General features: G+C 39.7%; 2 protein-coding genes across 2 annotated transcripts; both read left to right on the top strand.

Annotated features, from left to right (window-relative positions):
• The first annotated feature begins 2,425 nt into the window (after positions 1 to 2,425).
• LOC131692088 (microsomal glutathione S-transferase 1-like) lies at positions 2,426 to 3,756 on the top strand. Its single transcript, XM_058978941.1, has 3 exons — positions 2,426 to 2,641; positions 2,969 to 3,051; positions 3,309 to 3,756. Exons 1-3 carry the CDS (start codon positions 2,516 to 2,518, stop codon positions 3,550 to 3,552), a joined length of 453 nt encoding a protein of 150 aa, XP_058834924.1. The 5' UTR covers positions 2,426 to 2,515; the 3' UTR covers positions 3,553 to 3,756.
• Positions 3,757 to 3,886: 130 nt separating this feature from the next.
• LOC131692077 (microsomal glutathione S-transferase 1-like) lies at positions 3,887 to 18,905 on the top strand. The gene is made up of 3 exons (XM_058978933.1): positions 3,887 to 4,863; positions 18,117 to 18,202; positions 18,282 to 18,905. Exons 1-3 carry the CDS (start codon positions 4,735 to 4,737, stop codon positions 18,523 to 18,525), a joined length of 459 nt encoding a protein of 152 aa, XP_058834916.1. The 5' UTR covers positions 3,887 to 4,734; the 3' UTR covers positions 18,526 to 18,905.
• The last annotated feature ends 1,716 nt before the right edge of the window (positions 18,906 to 20,621 follow it).

Genomic DNA, 20,621 nt, shown 5'->3' with positions numbered 1-20,621 from the left:
GAAGGGGTTATCACCCCGATATACAAGAAAGGCGACAGATTGGACTGTGAAAACTACAGAGCGATCACAGTGACAAATGCCACTTACAAAGTGCTACCCCAGCTTCTGTTCCGGCGCATGTCACCGCTGGTAAATGGATTTGTCGGGAGTTATCAGGCCGGTTTCATCAACGGCAGATCAACAAACGACCAAATCTTTACTATACGGCAAATCCTCCAAAAATGCCGTGAATACCAGGTCACGACACATCACCTGTTCATCGACTTTAAAGCCGCATATGACACGGTGGACAGTGTAGAGCTATGGAAAATGATAGACGAGAACGGCTTCCCTGGGAAGCTGACAAGACTGATTAAGGCTACGATGGATGGTGTAAGGTGTTGTGTCAAAATTTCGGGCGGCCTCTCGGGTCCGTTTGAAACACGCAGGGGACTAAGACAAGGAGATGGGTTGTTCTGCCTGCTGTTCAATATAGCGCTGGAAGGTGTAATGCGAAGAGCGGGGTTCAACATGCGGGGCACGATTTTCACGAGGTCCGGACAGTTCGTGTGCTTCGCTGACGACGTGGACATAATCGGTAGAAATAAGGAGACGGTAGCAGATCTGTATACCCGATTGAAGCGCGAACCAGCACGAGTAGGACTGAAGATAAATGTGTCTAAGACGAAGTACATGCTGGCTGGCGGAACCGATCGCAATAGGGAACGCTTGGGCAGTAGTATTACGATCGACGGCGACGAGTTCGAGGTGGTTGACGAGTTCATCTATCTAGGCGCATTGGTGACTGCGGACAATAACACCAGCCGGGAGATCAGAAGGCGTATTATCTCTGGAAGTCGTGCTTACTATGGGCTCGCCACAAAACTTTGAGACCCAGGAAGCTTCACCACCGCACGAAATGCGCCATCTACGGGCACGAAACGTGGACAGTGATCGAGGAGGATTTGCAAGCACTCGAAGTCTTCGAAAGAAGGGTGCTGAGAACGATCTTCGGTGGTGTGCAGGAGGATGGCGCGTGGAGGAGAAGGTTGAAACACGAACTTGCGCGACTCTATGGTGAGCCAGGTATCCGGAAAGTAGCTCAAGCTGGAAGGGTACGGTGGGCGGGGCACGTTGTGAGGATGCCGGACAACAACCCCACCAAGTTGGTGGGGTTGTTGTCCGGCATCCCAACCCTGCAGGTACAAGATGGAGCGTTCCCGGCGGCTGGACCAAGTGGAGCAGAACCTGGCGAGAATCGGGCACCTGGGAGATTGGAGACAAGCAGCAACTGAGTGACATGGCGAAATATTGTGGAACAGATTAAATCATGTTAATATGATATATAATCAGGAAATAGGGATCTAAACGATCAAATGTATGCAAAGACTGATGGAGTACAAGAGAAATGTTAGAAGCTTAAGACTCAAAAGACAAGAAACTTAATAGATCAAACGAGACTCCCAGTTAATTAGGAAAATTTCGTGAAAAATAGCAAGAGGTTCAGGGTCTTGATTGAAAAGTCGAGTTTGAGAGTGATTGCAAACCCTTTTTTATGTAAAAAGGCAAAAATGCACTGACGACTCTTGAACATTTCATAAATCCAGGCTGCTATACGCAGTATAAAAGAATGTTTCAGCAAAGATTGCTACATGCGTGGACAGAAATGCCGATTGTGCCTAAAAGTACACGTTAAAGTTCACATAAAGCTCTTAGCGAACTTTCAAATCACTCAATCTTGTACTGTTCGAAAAATTGCTTGAAACGAGAACATTAAAAGAAATAAACCTCAAGCACACCATCACCAATTGCCCTGCAGAAACGTACACGAGGACGATCGCCAGAAAATGCTGTTTATAACGGCATTTTAAATAACGTCTAACTAAATTTGTTGGAGGAATAATGTTTCAAATTTCTTCTAGAATAATCCCCAATCTCATCAGAAAGTCAATTCTAATATCTATGCATTGATTTATGATACATTAATCTTTCAACTATATTGACTTTTATGTGATGGTTCTGTATACGTTGTTTTTACTTATTGTAATTCGTTCCAATTCCGACACTTTTTCTGCATTTTCTCAACAGTTTCTTATGTCTATCCGTACTGTCAGACAATAATTTCACTAGTTTTCTACTTACCCCTCCTTCGAAAATCCATTGAGATGTTGATCGTAATTGTATGTATGATTAAAGAATCTGAAAAGAAACGGAAAATATTTAAAACCATTAGTTTACTCATGTTTGATCGATCGCGCTTAAACTCAGAATAGAAATATTATGGATAAGCATAGTTCATCCTCGCCTACCTAGCTTTTACCGAAAGCTTTTCAACCAGCGACAAAAACAAATTCCTCCCCTTCATGACACTGCGCCACAAATACACCGAAAACTATACATCAGTGAACAGCTATGTTCATCTAGCCGGCAAGTAAAACGCCAACCCGCACCGTACCAGTTAGTGTTGAGCGGTTACTCTCGCCTAGTGGACGCATATCTCGATAGCCCCGAAAAAAGACAGAAAACATAAACCAAAATGGTCAAACTATTCGACAACGTCAACGAGGAGGTCTACCGGACCTACGTCTTCTGGGCCGCGGTGCTGGTGGGCAAAATGCTGATAATGTCCATCCTGACCGGGATGCAACGTTTCCGGAAGAAGGTAAATGCGTTAAAACATTGATATTACGCAACATCCAAGATGCTAGTTGGTGTGCATACACAAAGCTGGCCTTGAACTAAGTCCCCCCGCCAGAGAGGGGGAGAATCGCAAAATACCGGTCTACTATGTGTGAGTGCGTTACTCGCAGACGACAGATTAGATGAGAAAGCACTTTTCTGGGTAGATTGCGAAAACGTCGCGGTGGCCAGTACCGGAATAATATGCAAAATTCAAATAAAAATTTCGAAAGTTGACCTTGCCAAGGGCGCATTACGGACAGGGGCCAATGAAAATGCATTTCCTATACATTTATTTAACTTTTTCCAGGCTTTTGTCAATCCGGAAGACATTGCTACCATGCCAAAGTTGAAGCTGAAGTTTGACGATCCAGATGTGGAACGTGTTCGCAGGTAAGTCTGGTTTCAGTCTATAATCTTATCGCTTTCCTTTGGTGCCTGTTTTTGAAAGATTAGTCTTATGCATCGTAAAATGGCGGTCGAAAGTGATGAACCTAAATTTCAAATTTCTCGCTATTTTCAACTAGCTGAAATAGTTAGCAAAGCTGTTACAGTATTGTTAAGGATTATACTCTATATTACAGAACAAACGATATTTTTGCATTTATACCAATGCTGATTAAATTAACTTGAATCAACTTAATCCACAGAGCCCACCTGAACGACCTGGAGAACATTCTACCATACTTCGTGATCGCTTTCTTCTACATCCTGACCAATCCGGAAGCGTGGATTGCCATGAACATCTTCCGGGCCGTTGCCGTAGCTCGGATCATGCACACCCTGGTTTACGCCGTGGTGGTTATCCCACAACCGGCCCGGGCCATCTCCTGGTTCATTCCGTATGCTGCTAGTATCTTTATGACGATCAAGACGGTGCATTTCTTTCTGTAGAGGAAATTGACCGCATGGTGGTAGTCAGCAGACAATGGACGAATGGTGGCATATGTAATATAAGCTCTTTTTTCTATAAGTTGTGTGTGAAGTAATTTTAGTCAAAAACGATGTTAGATGCTGTATCACAGATAAACTCAGGAAAATGTAGTTTTGATTAAAGTTTGGAATTAATACATTAAATAAGTTTTTGTCTTAAAAATATTCAGTCTTTTTTAGAATTTCACTAAAATCAATGACACAAAAAAGCCAATCAAAACATGTAAAAAACCACTCATTATAAACATAATATTTGAATATACGCCTTTCGTTACGGGTAAAACGGTAGTAGAATAATAAGCCATTGTCTGTTCAAGTAAATGTTGCACTCTCACTACTCATCTCAACAAGATAAGAGTTAATTTAATGCAGAATCTCCGAAACTGAGATGCGACGATCGAAGTAGCCGGGGTTATTATTATACCAAGCGTGCGTAGCGGAGCGAAAATCTGCTGACTCATCGACAACAGTGAGGAGGCCGGGTGCAACGCGTTCATAAAAACGATCACACGCGCAATTAGTTTGGAATCATAGCTAGTAGAAATTGACTTGGGTCGAAGCGTTGATTTCATATGATGAGTAGGTACAAAATAGATGGTCAATACTATTTTCATAAATAGTTTATTGATATTTATAGGCGCTATTATACAATCGAACAAGCCACAAAATAAGAAAGCCAAGGTGAAACATTGTCTACCGTCAACTCGTACAATATTGCAGGCTGCTTTGATGTGTTAAGCACTGGTGAAATCGACAGAAAACTTCCGAGCCTTCTTTGTTCTGAAAGCAAGAATTCTTTCGATGAAACCCAACGCACAGTATTTCTAAACAATTGACAGCTACAACACCTACGCAGACGTGCCCTGCTAGCAGACCTGTTTCTTAGTTTTGATAGGCTTGAAAGGTTTGCTTTTAATTACTTTTTCTTCACTTTCTTCTCACCTGTTGCATCGGACACGAGCCAGGCGAATGCTTTTATAAGCTTCCACTCTTCATCTGAAAAATAAACTCTCTCAGCTAACGGTATAGTGGTCGGAAAGAAAGTTTTTTGACACTAGTATCAGTTCGGCCGCTGAAATAAACTGATTACTGGGAATTATTTCGCTTCAGAAAAAGGTGAATAGTTATCGGAAAAATATCACAATGGCGGCCGCAATTTTGGACAACCTGGACACGGAACTGTTTCGGACGTACGCCTTCTGGAGTGTTATATTGGTGCTGAAAATGCTGGCCCTGTCCCAGCTGACCAGTCTGACGAGAGTGCGCAAGAAGGTAAGTGAGTGGAAAGAGGGACAGTTACGGCCATCGACACGGTTTTGTCAAGCGTGGTAATGACTTATTCGTTTAGGGAACGATGCTGTTGTTTTGAGTAAGAATGCCATCTCAAATTCCTTGTGATATTGAATTAATTGAACGGCATTGAGTGCTGCGTTTCGTGGTGCATATGTACAGGTGTTTGTATGTCTTTCTTGATGGTGATAGTAACTTGTGTGCAAGTGACAGGTAACTTTGATTTCACAGTCGAACTTCGCGACGATTGCAGATCAAAGAAGGCCGTTTTTTGGTTCTAGAAAATATGTTCTCGGATTGCAATTGCTTTACAGAGTGGCATAAGATCTAAAGTTGGATTTTTGATTTTCGAATTCATGTCATCAGTAAGAAGAATCAATTTAGGGATAGGTAGACGGTAAAACAAATTGAAGATGAAAATGGACCACAAGTTTACGGAGGCCAAGCAATTTCTGTACTGAATACTTTCAATATAATAGCTGAGAAAACTTGTTTGATTTAACAACCTGCAACACGTCGCATAGTGGCCGAGAACTTTAAAAAGTTGGTCAAAAGTAATAATCTCACACAGATTTCATTTTAGCCATTTTCTGAACCAGGGAGACCCTGTTTTTGATATTTACGTGGCCTGCGTAAGGCCAAACCGGACTGAGTACCATTTTTTTCTAGTACTTTTCATGTTAAAATGCATTTTAGATAACTCACCATTAACACACCAAGTTAAGGAACACTTATTTGCTTTCATTTAGTATTTGTTCCCAAAAATAAATAGATGTTGGTGTTGCTAGCGCTATGTTGGATGCGATAACGTTTTTAGAGCATGAATCTCAAAATGTCGCTTGGATCTCTTTGGCATAACAAAGGCCACATAATAATCGGTCTGAAATTTTCCTTCATTCTAAATTCAGTGAAATTCGCACATTTTCCTGGATTTATCCAGGAATTGAAAACATGTGTAGTGCACAGGCCCGATGAGAGGGGGGGTCAGCCAGGGCAATTGCTCTGGGGTAGGGTGACCATATCAAGCGAGTGAAAAACCAGGACAGTCCAAAAAGGACTACCACCCTCCATCACCTCTTAATCGATTGTGCCTTCTCCCCATGTGTTCGGCAGCTTAAAACGTTCTATTCGGCAGTAAAACAGTTCTGGGGTCCTACAGGCAAAGCTCAGCCAAAAAGTCTTGCATGAGAATTCGATCACCGAGCTCTTTTTTCGGATTTACACACACGCAGTTCTTGTTACATCACCATCAGCAAATGTAACATGATGTTGTTGGATACATCGGCTATCATCAATTTAACGGATGATACGAAATATTCTGAAATCATCTGTGCAGCACCGGCGAGGGGTCAGTGAAGTAAAGTAGAAACATCAACGGCCCAAAGTAACTTCCCTACTTCATTCTTGATTTTAAGTTAAGTAGCTATCAATCTCCAATGACAATCATTATCTCTCGATCTGAGAACTATGATCGAAACAGCTGCAAGAACTACCATTGATTAGAAATTCCTCCAGTTTATCAATTGTTATATGAAAATAGCGGATTGGTTGGTGTAAATAATATCAGTTTGAGATCCTGGATTGAAAGGCAATTTAAGCCGGGAAGAAACTCTAGTTATCATTGTTTCATCGGCCAGAAATTGGTCCACAACTGGAACCATTTCGATTTGTTCGGCTGCCAAATTTCCTTGAAAACGGATCACACTGCCGTGATACGCATAAGAGTCCCATTTACTATCGATTTTCTATACATATGGGACTGTTATGCTTATCACGGCAGTACAGGTCATTCACATGTTATGTACGAACGCCTCATGTTTTTCTTTTCATTTTCCACGTGAGAGAAGAAAGTTGAGAGATTAAAAAAGACATCGGATTGTACAATTGAGGGATTCGAGTATTTAAAATTTTGTTTGTCGTATTTTGCTTGAGGGTGAATTTACGTGGCAATTATGGTTGCGATCGGTCATAACAGCGATCTGAACCAGAGAAAATAAAGCGAAGACTCAGTAAAGAAAAATATTTTAGGCTTACAGGGCACAAACCAGGACAAATCAAGCGTTTTCCTTGACTTCCCTGGACACCAGGACAGTCAGTGAAAAACCAGGACATGTCCTGGGAAACCAGGACGTATGGTCACCCTACTCTGGGGCCCGGGTCGCATTTGGGGGCCCGCGTTTTTACCCGGTAGATGGGCAAGCACGTCCGGTATTCATAGAAGAGCAATAAAAATATCAATAGTAATTTCTTTGTAGTCATTCGTTTTATTGAATTATTGTATGATGGAAGCGTAAAAAAAGAAAACTTTATTTGATAGTTGACATTTGTTAAAACAAAAGTTATTAAGAGAATTGTCTACTTTGTGTACAAGTTAAAAAAGCGAGTTTTTTCTACTTGAATCTAGGAACTGCACTACGAAATATCTAAGAGAAGAGACGACAACAGGCTTCTTGCTCTTCTTAATTTTCTCGACTTGGCCCTGCCGTAAATCTGAAGACAACAAGCGTTCATCGTTGCCAGATTCCCTTTGAATGCTTCTTACAATTGCCGAAAATAATTGTACCTAAAAGATCGCACCTCTACCAAGAATTTACAATGCTAGCTGCATTTAAAAATTAAATTAAATATTTATTCATGTCTCTCTTAACAATACACGTAACTATATCGTCATTCAGGTCTTTTATTCAATTTGCACGAAATGTTGATGTGTATGAAAAATAGCCAGAATAGATTCAGCAGCACTGTTTTCCATCCCAATTGTAAATATAACGAACGCTCATGACTGGCAAAATGACCAATCAGAAGCTGGTTCAATATTGAGGTTAGGACTGAATCAAATTGGCTACGCGATTGTCTTCTCTTCTCTTAGCGAAATATTGAGAAGCCAATTCAAAGTATGTTCGAAGAACGCAATACAGCGTCAAGGAGGAATGCGAGCGCACGGACAAACGCATTCGTCCTCTTCTACGTTCGCTTCTTTGCTGGTTGTGCTGGTTTTTGGCGTGGAGATACTGGGCGTGATTGTTGTTGAGTGAATATTTGTTCCTGTCAGAGCCGTAAATATTGATTTTGTAGCCGTTTGTGGTTTGGCATACGATAACGGTGTGCTCGTTACTGTTATAGCAGGTGGGCTTTTTGTTCTTTTGCACACAGTTTTCCGTGGTGTAATGTCTTTTTGCAGAATTCGTGCATAGGAATCTTCCATGGGTGCATAATCATTAATCAGTGTTGTCTGATGAAACGTCCCATTTTCGGTTGATCCGCATAAAATGCTTACGTATGAAGGAGTTCAAACCAACTTCTTCTTAACGGAAGCATTCTCACCATAAGAACAACGTTAGGAACATCCGGGAAAATGCGAAAGTTCAGCGGTTATGAAAAGCACTTCTTCGTATCTTGACATAAATTTGTTAATCACGATGTCAGCGATGTGTGGAGATAATTCATGTAAGCGTATCTCTGCACGTTTAGTAATTGTTTCACGTCTCGAGTAGTTGATTTTACAGGACATTTCCAAAATCAATAGCAACACAATTCGTCTGCAGTCGTTTTTACCGTGTATCTATAGCGGAACGATTTTTAGTTTCAACTCTGGGCGAGATGAGAAGATAGACTGAGTTTAACTAACCGTTGAATAAAATGATTAATTTTTATATTTTTGTATTGTTATACTAAGCTACTGTGTCGAAAAAATGAGTGCGTAGCGTACTGATTATGTTCCAGACCATCAATGGAACAGAAGCGCGAAACGAAATATATCCGCTCACTGTTAAAATGCAAATTATAAATTCCTCCGTGGGTTGGCAGTATTATTCCTGCTATAGTAGCACCTGATCCTATTTTCCTTACCCATAACCTTACCACTGCCCCAATCCTTCCCATCAGAGAAATGATGAAAAAACGATTCATGGCAAGGCACAGATCTCCGATCTACATGGGGAATGTGCCATTTGAGCCAGACGCTACTGATTCCTGAATACCCACAAATTTAAAAACTTGTAACTATGTCAATTTTACCCTATTTGGATACCGTGGAATAAGAAGCTGTCGCCTGTCTGGCACGCTATCTTTAGATGTAGCAATATGAGTCAACCGGAGTCTAATAGAAACCACGGACTCACGAGTTTCCCATGGCTGAAGAGATACTAGCTCATACTGCACTAGAGAACTTTAGTTTAAAAGGGCCCCGCAGTAATACAAGCCTTGGGACCCGACGCGGCTCTAGAGGGCCCTGGTAATGCAAAAATAATTGTTACTGAAGAAAAAGATTTACTTTATTCAAATAGGTATAGTAGCTCTTATAAGGAATTTTCTGTCGAGATTAATATGCAGTCTCCCGAAAACTTGATCCATTCGTCGCCTTCGAACAGTTACCTTGGACTGATTTCACAAAATAGTTGTGAAATCAGTTTCAAGATTTGCGACTGGATCATGGAATGAGCAGGAGCCACACAAACTAGCTAAATCGCAATCCATCAGTCAGGTGCGGTTTATATGCATTGTCTTCCCAGTATGTAGAGTTCTTTAAGCAGATGTTCCGTTCCCTTCAAATAGAGACTTACGAATACGAATATTAGAAACAGTTCCGTTTATAATTTCACATCATTTAAGTGTTCGAATGGTGCCCCATATTAACGGCTTTGACCGAGATAGGCTGAATACTTTCACCTTCTCCAAGTCGTGTCGAAAGATACTTTAAATGTCAGTTTTTTCTTTAATAGTGCCGGTTATATATACTGCAAAATTGAGCACAAAATTGTTGAATATTTTTCAGGTAAAATATTGAAAAAAAATCATAAACTACATTCAGTTCAAAATCTTACACACTTTCCCAAAATATTGGAATGGAGCCCTTATATTGAAAAGTGAGTCGACATCTTGTTGCAACTTGGAAGGATATCTCTTAAGATTTTTCCAAAACTGGAAATTGAATCTTTGCAACATGCTAGAACGAACACAGCTTTTTGTGGGATAAAAAAGGACAGGAGGGATTGATGAGGAGGGGATTTATTATAACCTAACACACCGACAGGGTACCCGGGTATACGCAGAAATGATGTTCAATGCAATGGCTATCATGGTAGTGCGATAAGTAGGGTATTCGATTCGAGTTTTCGTTGCATAGCACATCGTTTGCGAGATTCTGCAAAACCTGCCACTCGATTCCCTACAGTGAGTTTTAAAGCCTAGAGAAATCAACATTCGAAAAAAATGAACTCCCCTACATCCAACATCTCGTCACAAAGAACTAATTGGGGACATGTTTACGTTATTAGAAAAGTATGATGATGTGCGTCTCATGCAAGTAATGGCTCAAGCGCTTCTGAAACGGTGCAGTTCATTGAAGCTTCTTCATCTACGAACCGGAGCTCAAAGTCTATTATTCACTGTATACATTTGCGGTAAACATATAAACATTCCGTCCAGTAAGGCGACACTCGTTCTTGGAAAGATTGAATCAGAGGGATTTGGGAAGGTATAGCCGGAGTGGTTATTCTTCCATAAAAGTCCAGGTTTATTCTAATTACCAACCAGTAGATAAGCCGTGTTGGATTGAATAGAAGTTTGTAAAGTCAAGTGCCGAGTCTATATGCTTTTGAATAATATCTACATCATTTGTGGAATCAAGGGAAATACACCCCTACAAATATTAGTATCGCGACGACAAATATTTACCCATAGTTGTTTGAGATCGAGACTGTCAGTTGCTGAACGTTTGAACGAGTCCCAGTTAAAGACTGCGATAAGCACACCACCACCGCGTTTTCTCTGCCCTATCCGGATCGCGATCATTACGGTAAGCCGTTTACCTTGAGCCGAATAATTGGAATCAGTTAATTTGATCTTCGCGTCACGTTTCGGTCAGAACAATATCATGATCGACATCTGAAACAGCGATGAACCTAGTCAATTTTTAAGCGTATTCGTTCTCAGATACAAATTTCCTAATATGCAGCTTCCGATTCCAGTGTCAGTAAATGCAGGAACAGAGAAGGGTGTACAGTACAACGAATGAGATGAGATAATGTTATACGATCATTGGCTTATATGATGGAATTGTATTGAACTCGTTCCATCACAGAATGAGAATCTAAAGAGGCACTTAATATCGATATTGATCGCTTTTTGTAATTAAGTTAAGGGAAGCTTCGTTTTGGACGAAAATAAGTGGAGTTTGCTAATTTTTGTGGAATAATTAACAAGATTTTATCAGCTTTTTAACCCGATTTCGTCAGTCTCATATGAAAAGATATACCAAATAATCGGAAAGGGTTATGGGACTACATCTAGGGCCATAGAAGAATATTTAAACAGCTTCGGCTAATTAAAACGAAGGAAAACATGTGTCCCCAATTTGTCCGTGATTGCATGCATTCGTCTTTGTGTATCATCGCGAAGGGCCAGGGCGTTTGTAAATTCAGTCGCGTGGGCGTTTGTATATTGCGTGCGCTAGCGTGTATGTAACTTCGCGGGTATTCGATGAAAAGTCGATTCTATAAGCTTGTGTCCATTCGTATATTTGTTTGTGTTCTTGGATGATCGCGCGCGGACCGTGAATGTGGTACTTAATTTTCAGTGTAGTGAGTTCTTCCATACCACTAGAGCTTCCGGTCATGGTCCCTTGTCACGGTGTTGTCTAGTGGATACGCGCGTCATTTTTTGTTGGTCCAACTGAAGACCTAGGACCTAGGTTGCTAGAACAGAGAGTAAGGGCTTCCGGACCTACCCGATTCATGATCGCGCAAACAGGGGTGTGTAGGTTCACTATTGAGACCGCGTTTATAAGTTTATTAGTACTAAAACGTTCACTTAGTTATCGGGACGTGATCCTGTTTATGAGATCACGGGCGCAGGTAGTATACGTGGATGATCGAAAGGGCTCGAGCGCTTGTATGTTTACGTGTTTGTCGCGTGCTCTAGTGTGTATGTAACTGTGCGTGTATTTATTCGATTTTATAACAGTGCGATCATTCGTACATTCACGTGTATTTTTGAATGATCGCGCGCTGAGCGTGAATCTGATACATAATTTTTAGCGTATGGTTCAGATGGTAGACAAAAGTAAATCTTTCCATATCAACGTGAAAAAACAAACACTTTTTTGCGATTTTTTTAGAACTTTGCGTGAAGCGAATTGATCAAAACTTTTGTAAATTATAATTTCACTTTTCAATAACATTCTGTAATTTTTCTATCTAAAAATATCTACAAACGACTCGGTGACGAACCTTTGTATAGAACGTCTCTAGAAAAAAACATGATTTGCGGTGTTATCTGCCAATCAAAAACTACTTAACCGATTTGTTTCAAACATTACACATTCTACGTAAAAAATACCTAACCACAGCGTTGAGTTCTTGAGATAATTATTCTATAAAGGGGGTTTTACTCATAAAAAGGGGGAATTTTTCGTGAAAAATAGAAATTGTTATTTAAAATGAGTAAAAAAATCCCTAATTGAAAATTTATCTCGAAAACTTAACTCGGTATTTTCTACATAGAATGTGTAGGCAAAGTTTGAAAGAAATCGGCTAGGTAGTTTTTGAATAGCAGATAACGTCGCAAATCATGTTTTTTCTAAAGACGTTCTGTAAAAAGCTTCGTCACCGAATCGTTTGTCGATATTTTTGCATAGAAAAAATATCGGTAGTCGTCACAAACGGCGCACTCCGTTTGCTACAAAAGAAGATCGCTCGCCAAATCATGTATTCATTGGCAAACTTTCTGCTTCCTTACTTCCTCCGGAACATCAAACTTGTGCTGCGCGGTAAATAACAGTAGCCCTGGAAGTCCGCCTTGACGTAAGTCTCATCATCCATGATGAGACATTGAGGCTTCGTTAGCATCAGCATCATCAGTTTCCGGGCCCTTAACTTTCCCACCGTATTTTGCCGTTCGTCACTATTTGGAGCCTTCTGCACTTGGTACGTCTCCCGGTCCTTGACTCTCTGAACGAAAGACTTGGACAAATTCTACCACATCCCTGGCCTGAAGCATTGGGACTCCGTTTAAACACTTTCACTACACGCTTGATCACTAATAGAACATTCATTATGACCGCATTGCTCCTTCTGTTCGATGTTCAGAGTTTGGTAGTAATGTTTAATTACACGGTTCACATTTGACCAGTCTTCCCAAATGAGCATTGTACACAATGTTCGCACTGGTTCTGTGCTCATATTAAACCCACACTTCGTGTACGAACTCAAACACGCTATTTCGTACCAAAACACACGCACATGTTCGACTGCACAACCGAACCCCATGTACGTACACGATGTGCGTACACACAGGTTCGTGGCACCGTGGTTTCTCTTTATCACTCTCATCACCACTAGCGTTGATTCTTTTGCATTGTGCGAATCGTTCAAGTGTACGCACCCTGTGTACGTGAACTAGAGTTTGTACATCGTTCGCTAGAGTCCGATGTTCGAGTCGAACCAATAGACCGAGACGAAGCATGTTAGAGGTTCAACGCGTGCACGAAATTTTGTACACAGGTACAAACTTGTCGATGTTCATGGGAAGTCTGCATTTGACTGCACGATTCCGAATGGTTTTCCGATGTCCCGATGCGTGTTGAGAATTTTCCAGGTGCTTGCGCAAAATCAATTCACGACATTGCTTTTCAGATGACGCCCTTAACCCTAGAACGTTGCACTGGCCACTGGGGTATAAATGTATCCCATGCCATCTTTGAAGCCTTTTAAAAACGAGAATTCAGCATTTATTGATCTGGAACCCTAAGGGACCGTTCATAAACCACGTAGACCGAAATTTGAGAATTTTTAACCCCCCCTCCCCCCTAGTAGACCTTAGTAGACTTTTAGCAACCCCCCCCCCCACGCCAAAAGTCTACGTAGACTTTTATTTTTTTTATTCGCGGGAAATGTGAAATTAGCAAGAAGCACATTATAATGTTCGATTAAAAATTAGTGTTCAAATTTATTTCAAGCTTTTAAAATATTAAAAAAAGGTTTTTACATTGGTTTTTGTCTATGATTGATCAAATCAATTAATACCCAATTCAAGGTGCTTTCCAACGTTTGTGTAGCGGAATACTTCTTTTCAAGATTAGTAACTCAAGTATATGTAAAAAGATATATTGCTATAACTAGTTCAAATTTTGACCGAAGTGCTACCTACACCAACAATGCAGAATTGATAAACACTTCTTGAGCCTTATTAGTGCATTCAAAATTGTTAAATTATGAGAAACAATTACAAAATAATACTGTAGGTGTGTACTATCATCTAGACTAAAATAATAAACTAAACATGCACACAAATTTCAATTTTCGTGAACAAATTTCAATATTTCTAAGATAATAAGACAATATAAATTGCCTTATGTGATTAAGGGAACGAAGCTATTTAAATCTTCCCAAAAATATATTTATATTTCTTATGTAATAAATGGCCATATCACCTGAGAATATTATCGTAAAGTATCAAAGTTTAACTCCGCATATTTTCGAAGATAAATATAGTAGAGCCGGTCTGCACGGAGTTGCGTAGGGTCAAGACGTAAAATGTAACGGGTGTTTAATTATTTTGAAATCAGTATAAATGATTGCAAGAGAAACTGATTAACTCGAGTAAACTCTTTGTTGTAGAATTTTAATTACATTACTGCTTTAACCACCGATATCAATAAATAAAAAAATAATCCACTTAATCCTAACTGAATAGACCGATACATTGAATACAACTCTCTTTAAATCTCATTTATAATTAGTAATACGAGAATAACAAAAAATAAAAGTCTACGTAGACTTTTTAAAAGACCCCCCTCCCCCCTCGTAGACAAACGTAGACTTTTGCCAGACCCCCCCGTCCCCCCTATGAGTCTACGTGGTTTATGAACGGTCCCTAAGCATAATTCAATTTAGAGTATATAGTAAGAGTAGGAGAAGGTGGTAAAGCCAGTTTGCTTTTTGCTTTTATGGAGGCAGGAGTAAAAGTTGGTGTGGGGTACATTTGTACCCCAGTGTACGGTTTTACTTTTTTATTTTCTATTTTATTATACTTTTTCAAAATAATGATTTCACTCTTCCAAAGAATTGCGTCTCAAAAATCTCAAAGTTCCATTTTGTACAGCTTCTAGACCATTATTTCAACTTTTAGAATCATTTAATTTTTTCAAATCGGTTTAAAATTTGCAAAGTTATAGTTATTTTTGCGAAAAAGTCAGAACAGCGATTTTTTCACTTCTTATGTTTCATGTATCATTGATTCAATAAATTCCGTACTTTCAACTACGCCGTATTTGCAATTAAAATACGAGGAAAATGATATATTATACATTTCTTTTGTTTGCATTTTACCTGCGAAAATTGCGATCAAACGCGTGGGGTACGTTTGTACCCCAGTGCAACGTTCTAAGGCAAAAAAGTAAGTGTAACGTTCTAGGGTTAAGAGCGACACAAAAACGATCCAACAATTAACTATCTTGCTGAGCGGGTAGTTTTACCATCCTATTTTGGCCGCCTCAGTGCACAGTGGTCCCCCCATAGGCCAATAATGCAAAAAAAATATTTCGGCGAAGGCGTATTTTTATCTTGCGATTACATCGTTCTGTATGTATATTTTAAAGTTTCATAATTAATTTTGTCAATACTGAACTGGTTTTCTTAGTATATAGAAGAATGCATAGGGTGGCTCGTTATTTACCGATAATGTAAATAATATCGATAATCGATAGCTCGCCAGAAAAATGTTTTTGTCGACCTGTAATTTTTAATATTGAATTTTTTTCAGACAGCACTGGTATTAGCTTTGTATTAAATGATAATTTTCAATTTTTCGAGTGTAAGGAGAGCAGAAATATGAGTTTATTTGTATATGTAATAGAAAAATTAACCTAAAAATTTTCAATATGACTTTAACTAACTTTGTCCCACGATATCCTTCCCGAACTTCTTTTCAAAATGGTCGTCAGACGTTCCACTTCCACTTAAACTAGGTTTCAGCTGCGCATCTCTGCGCCCAGAATGCCTAGAAAATCTAAGATGTTGTACATGTTTAACGGGATAATGCAAGACGAAAAACTTTATATCAGATTGTCAAATTATATTACGATAATAATTACTACTGATCTCGAAACTATATAGCTTCATTGTTATTTTCCCAAAATTTCTTATCGATCGAATCATTAGAACTTGAGTTATATCGATTTATTTGACGCTTCTCTTTGAAACACATGTCACTACGGAATATTTGATGTACGAGGTAAATGTCTCACTCCACTTCGTATTACAACTACGTTCTCAAGTACAAGTAGTATTTCTCCATTTTAAAATAGCTGGTACTCGGCGTTTTTTTATTATGGGATAATTTTTATTGTAGGAAAACACATCGGTTGTTCACCAAAACCATCATTTTAAAGGAAAAAAATGCACGATTTACTTAAAATTCGAGATATTATGCTCACCGAAGACGATATCATAATATTTGCGTTCAGGTGCAGAAGCTACAATTTAGAGAACTTTCAATGAATAACTATTTCTTTTTATACCTGCGCAGCACAACTTGTACTATTCGATACTGAAAAAAATTCTGGAACAAAAAAAAGTAAATGTGAATCTTAATGTAATAAGAAAAGCTGTATTACACTGTTAGGTGGATATAACCGATTTTTTATTGCGAAATTTGAATTCTGCGACCCAAATGTACTATAGAAATGCAGTTTTGTATCAAAATTTGCATTAAATATATTTATGACCGCCTCTCTTAAGGAATGGAACCACTGTGCAGTGCACTTCAACTTTTCGAAGCCTATTGGTCGCACCTCTACTACGTTTTAGTGAACAGTTATGAATCCAAATTTTGTCTACACGCCACCGAAAAACTACCTAAAATTCAGTACTTTTGACTCAATCTCGTGGTATCGTGCAGGAAGGTAAAATTAGGCAAACCGTGTTGAAGGTAGTTTCCATTTAACTACGGCAAAAATAATAGCTCAACCTTGAGTTTAATTTACTTAAATTTAAGTTGAATTTACCTAATTTTGAGTATATCCCGAACAACTTAAAAGTACCTTACTGCACGGAAGACCTCGACAGAGTCGAATCTCTCTTTGTTTTTGACTACACTAATAAGTGCGAAAGCGACGCACAGCTCAAAAGTACCTAAATTTAAGTTAAAAGAACTTATTCTGTAGGTTATTTTACGGTTGCGTGTAAGGTAACAAATCGACAGAAAAATCCGCGCCTACTTCGAAGCATAAGTTTGTAATTGTGCTAGGCAACATCGACTCATTCCTGTTTTTTGAGAAACAGTCAACACACGCGACACCCCTCGCGCTCAGTTTTTGCATGTCAGAATGATTGTGTAAAATTGTAAGTCCAGGTCTGATAGTCAAAGGCATTTGGAAATGATTCGCATATACTATGATTTATGAAGCAACATTGGTTGAAAGCTGCTCAATACATTTTATCAACAAACTTTGGGAGCTCTGTTTACGCGACTGATTCACGCGGACAGATAAGGAATGCGGGTCAAAATGGCTAATTTTTTACATATTCCCTGCTGCTATCGAAGCTGGTTGCAAGATAACACAATAACTTTTTTTATGAAGCGTTCAAAGTCGCTAGATTAAATATGTTTATTTTTGTTCAAAAGGAGAGAATTTTAAAAACAAATGCAAATAAAAGAATGTAGCACTTAAAAAAAATTAGGATAAAATACTAGAAACCGTATCGACGTTCCGGCAAGCTTTCTTCGCCCGAAACTGATAACAAAAACATGCCGCAATAACAGTATCGTGTTTCCTATTTCGCTTACTTTGATCGTTCCCAGGAATTTCGAATCTGACGTCACGTCGCGATCTCATTTACACTTACGGATCTTGACGTAAAGCGATTGACGCAAGCATCGAATATCATCATCGTGATTCGGCAAAAATAAACCCTTTAATCACTACTTCAGCATCGTTCCAAAAGAAGTTTCAAAAACAATGCCCACTCAAACTCCACTCATGCCCGAAGATTCCACTTCATTTCACCGTTTCTTTCGTAGCTACGCACTTTCTAAATAAAAGCGAGACAGACAATACCGAAATACCCGTAATTCACTATAACAAATAATATTTTCTTTTCAACCTGTACGAAAATGAGTGGGTGAAATGAACGAAATAAACAGCTCGATTTTGAATGTGCACGTGTCGTACGTCAAAGTTTTTCTGTGCACATTTTCATTTGCTTTTGACATGAAACCATTTCCTTCAATTCTAGGTCTTCGCCAACCGTGAGGACGCCGCAACGATCAGCCCCACATTGAAGCCAAAATTTGACGATCCACACGTGGAACGAGTACGCAGGTTGGTGTTTTCCGCCTACTACGAACTCTCGGATTAATATAACCACCTCTCGAATTTCACCGCCCTTCCCGTTTTTCAGAGCCCACCGCAATGACCTTGAGAACATACTGCCCTTCTTTCTGGTGGCCTTCCTGTATCTGCTAACCCGGCCGGATCCCGCGCTGGCAGCCAACCTGATCCGGGTGGCGGCAGTTGGCCGCATTGTCCACAGCATCGTGTACGCCGTGATCGTACTGCCACAACCGGCACGCCTACTGAGCTACGCCGTTACCCAGCTGGTGATGGCATTTATGGCCGTTAAGTGTATTTGGTTTTTTCTGTGAATGACCATCCGAATGCCGGTGAATCACTAGTAATTGTTCGTCTCTAGGTGTTGAAACATGAGACAATATATGTAGTTTGGGTGCGAATCGAACTTTGGACTTTCAATATTATTTTTCAGTTGTCATGTTATGGTGTAAATTGTTGAACGAAAGAAAAAAAATGTTAGAAATCGCTAATGATCTCTAATAATAGGTATCAGTGTCCAGCAAGTAACTGATTAGTTGGGGAGTAGTGTTTACCCGGCAGCTTTCAACGAAATAATTACATAGCTGTACAGTTCAATGAGTCACTCGTTTCTAGTTTCGCGTGTGGGTGACTCAAGCAATCATTCGATGATAACGTTTTCCACGTAAGTTATATCTGGAAGAGAAATTCTTTATCAAGGTTTAATTATGATGAAATAAACGATGTGAAATTTTCGTAAAACATGCGCAATGCTTTACACTCTTTTATTCACGTGCCGCATAAGGTCACAACAAAAACAAATCACCCAATATCAACAGAATAAATCCGCCGGTTACTTGGATCAAATTTCAAAACCATCCCGGTGTTTCGCATATTTCTTATTACTCATACAGGTCGGAACAAGTTCATAGTTGTTCGAGTACGACTCAACCGATTTTCCAAACATTCATTCATTAATTGAACGAGGGGAGGAGGACAGTCATACAGCCTACTATGAGGAACAGTACCAAACACACCATTGAATGTTCACGCATTTTGCTGTAGGTACTCTGGCATTCTATTCATGGTACCAAGAAGGATGGGGGAAACGGAGAAATGAACCATTTGTTCGGAATGGGAGGAAGGGTCCTGAATTACCAACACGTCATCTTGCCTGAAATGAAAACAAGTCACCAATACAAACGACTTTACGTGGCTGTATTTGAGTAGGTGGTAATCTTCGAATGAGGTGCCAAACTATATAGCTATACGGCGGCAATGATGCCAATTCTACCGATATCTAACCTCCGTAAAGCTATCAAAAATGGAAATATACAAGAAAGGAACTAAAGATAATACCAGTTCTTTGCGATTTTAATAAACAAATCTTATAGGATTATTTCTCGACAAACGTATGATTACGGCGTAAAAGCCAACTGTCAAAATTCTCTTTGGAGAGAGATTCCGCAAAAACCGTTGGTCGTTGCACACAATTCACACCAGTTCATGAGAGAAAATTTTTCTCTTTTGTTTACTCCAAGCCCCTGCTAGGCAGCCATTTTGTCCTAGCCAACATCTGCCTTTGTTGTAATCAAAACAACCTAATGCTATTGCACGGGCGACATGGGCCTAGAGCCGGCTAGGCCTACATATGTTGACTACTGTCAAAGTCTGTATATCTCAATAGCGGATGACAGGAGTGACACCCTCCTGGTTTACTCCCAACCTCTGTAATTGGCGAGTAACGGTTTGTCCGAAATTTCCACTCAAAGTGAATTTTGACAGTTGTTTTTTACGCTGAGATTTATTTAATTTTTTACAAACTAGAGATATTTATGCAACGGTTTCTCCACTCATTGCTTTGAACAGAGGATCGAAGAGCATTTTTGTACTGTTTTGTTTCCAACTACTTCTGGTTTGGCAATTTCAAGCCCTACTGCATAACCTTTTGTGTCTAGGAAGTTAAGAATTATCCAAGACCGTCATTCGAAGATATTGGTACATCACGTATGTGCATATACTGTTTCGATAATTTCTAATCTAACCTATCGTGGTAGTATGAGTTTTCAACTGCGCGTACTGTTTTCAGTAGAATCTATTCACCTGATCCTAATGCTGCTGATGATGCTAGCAGAAAGGGAGAAGAATGATCGCATGGTCGTTCTAGACGAGGATTTGTGAAGAATTTTTTGCCGGCGTCGGCGGTAAAACATGATGATGAGTTATGTTCTGCCGTAGACCATGCGGTAGACTTGGGTGCAACGCCCAACTCCTACTTAGCAGAAGGCAAAGAATTCTTCACATTTCCTATCGATCATGTCCATATGAGCGTGCCTTGTCCTAGTTTTCCGTTATAAGTTTATAACTGATACGCTCTAGAACACCTATCCGTCTTTCAATTTCATTTGCTTTCGTTTCTCTTAGTCTCAAA

This window comes from Topomyia yanbarensis, chromosome 1 (genome assembly GCF_030247195.1).
Source record: "Topomyia yanbarensis strain Yona2022 chromosome 1, ASM3024719v1, whole genome shotgun sequence".
Classification (NCBI taxonomy): domain Eukaryota; kingdom Metazoa; phylum Arthropoda; class Insecta; order Diptera; family Culicidae; genus Topomyia; species Topomyia yanbarensis.
This window is presented reverse-complemented; position numbering and strand designations above follow the sequence as displayed.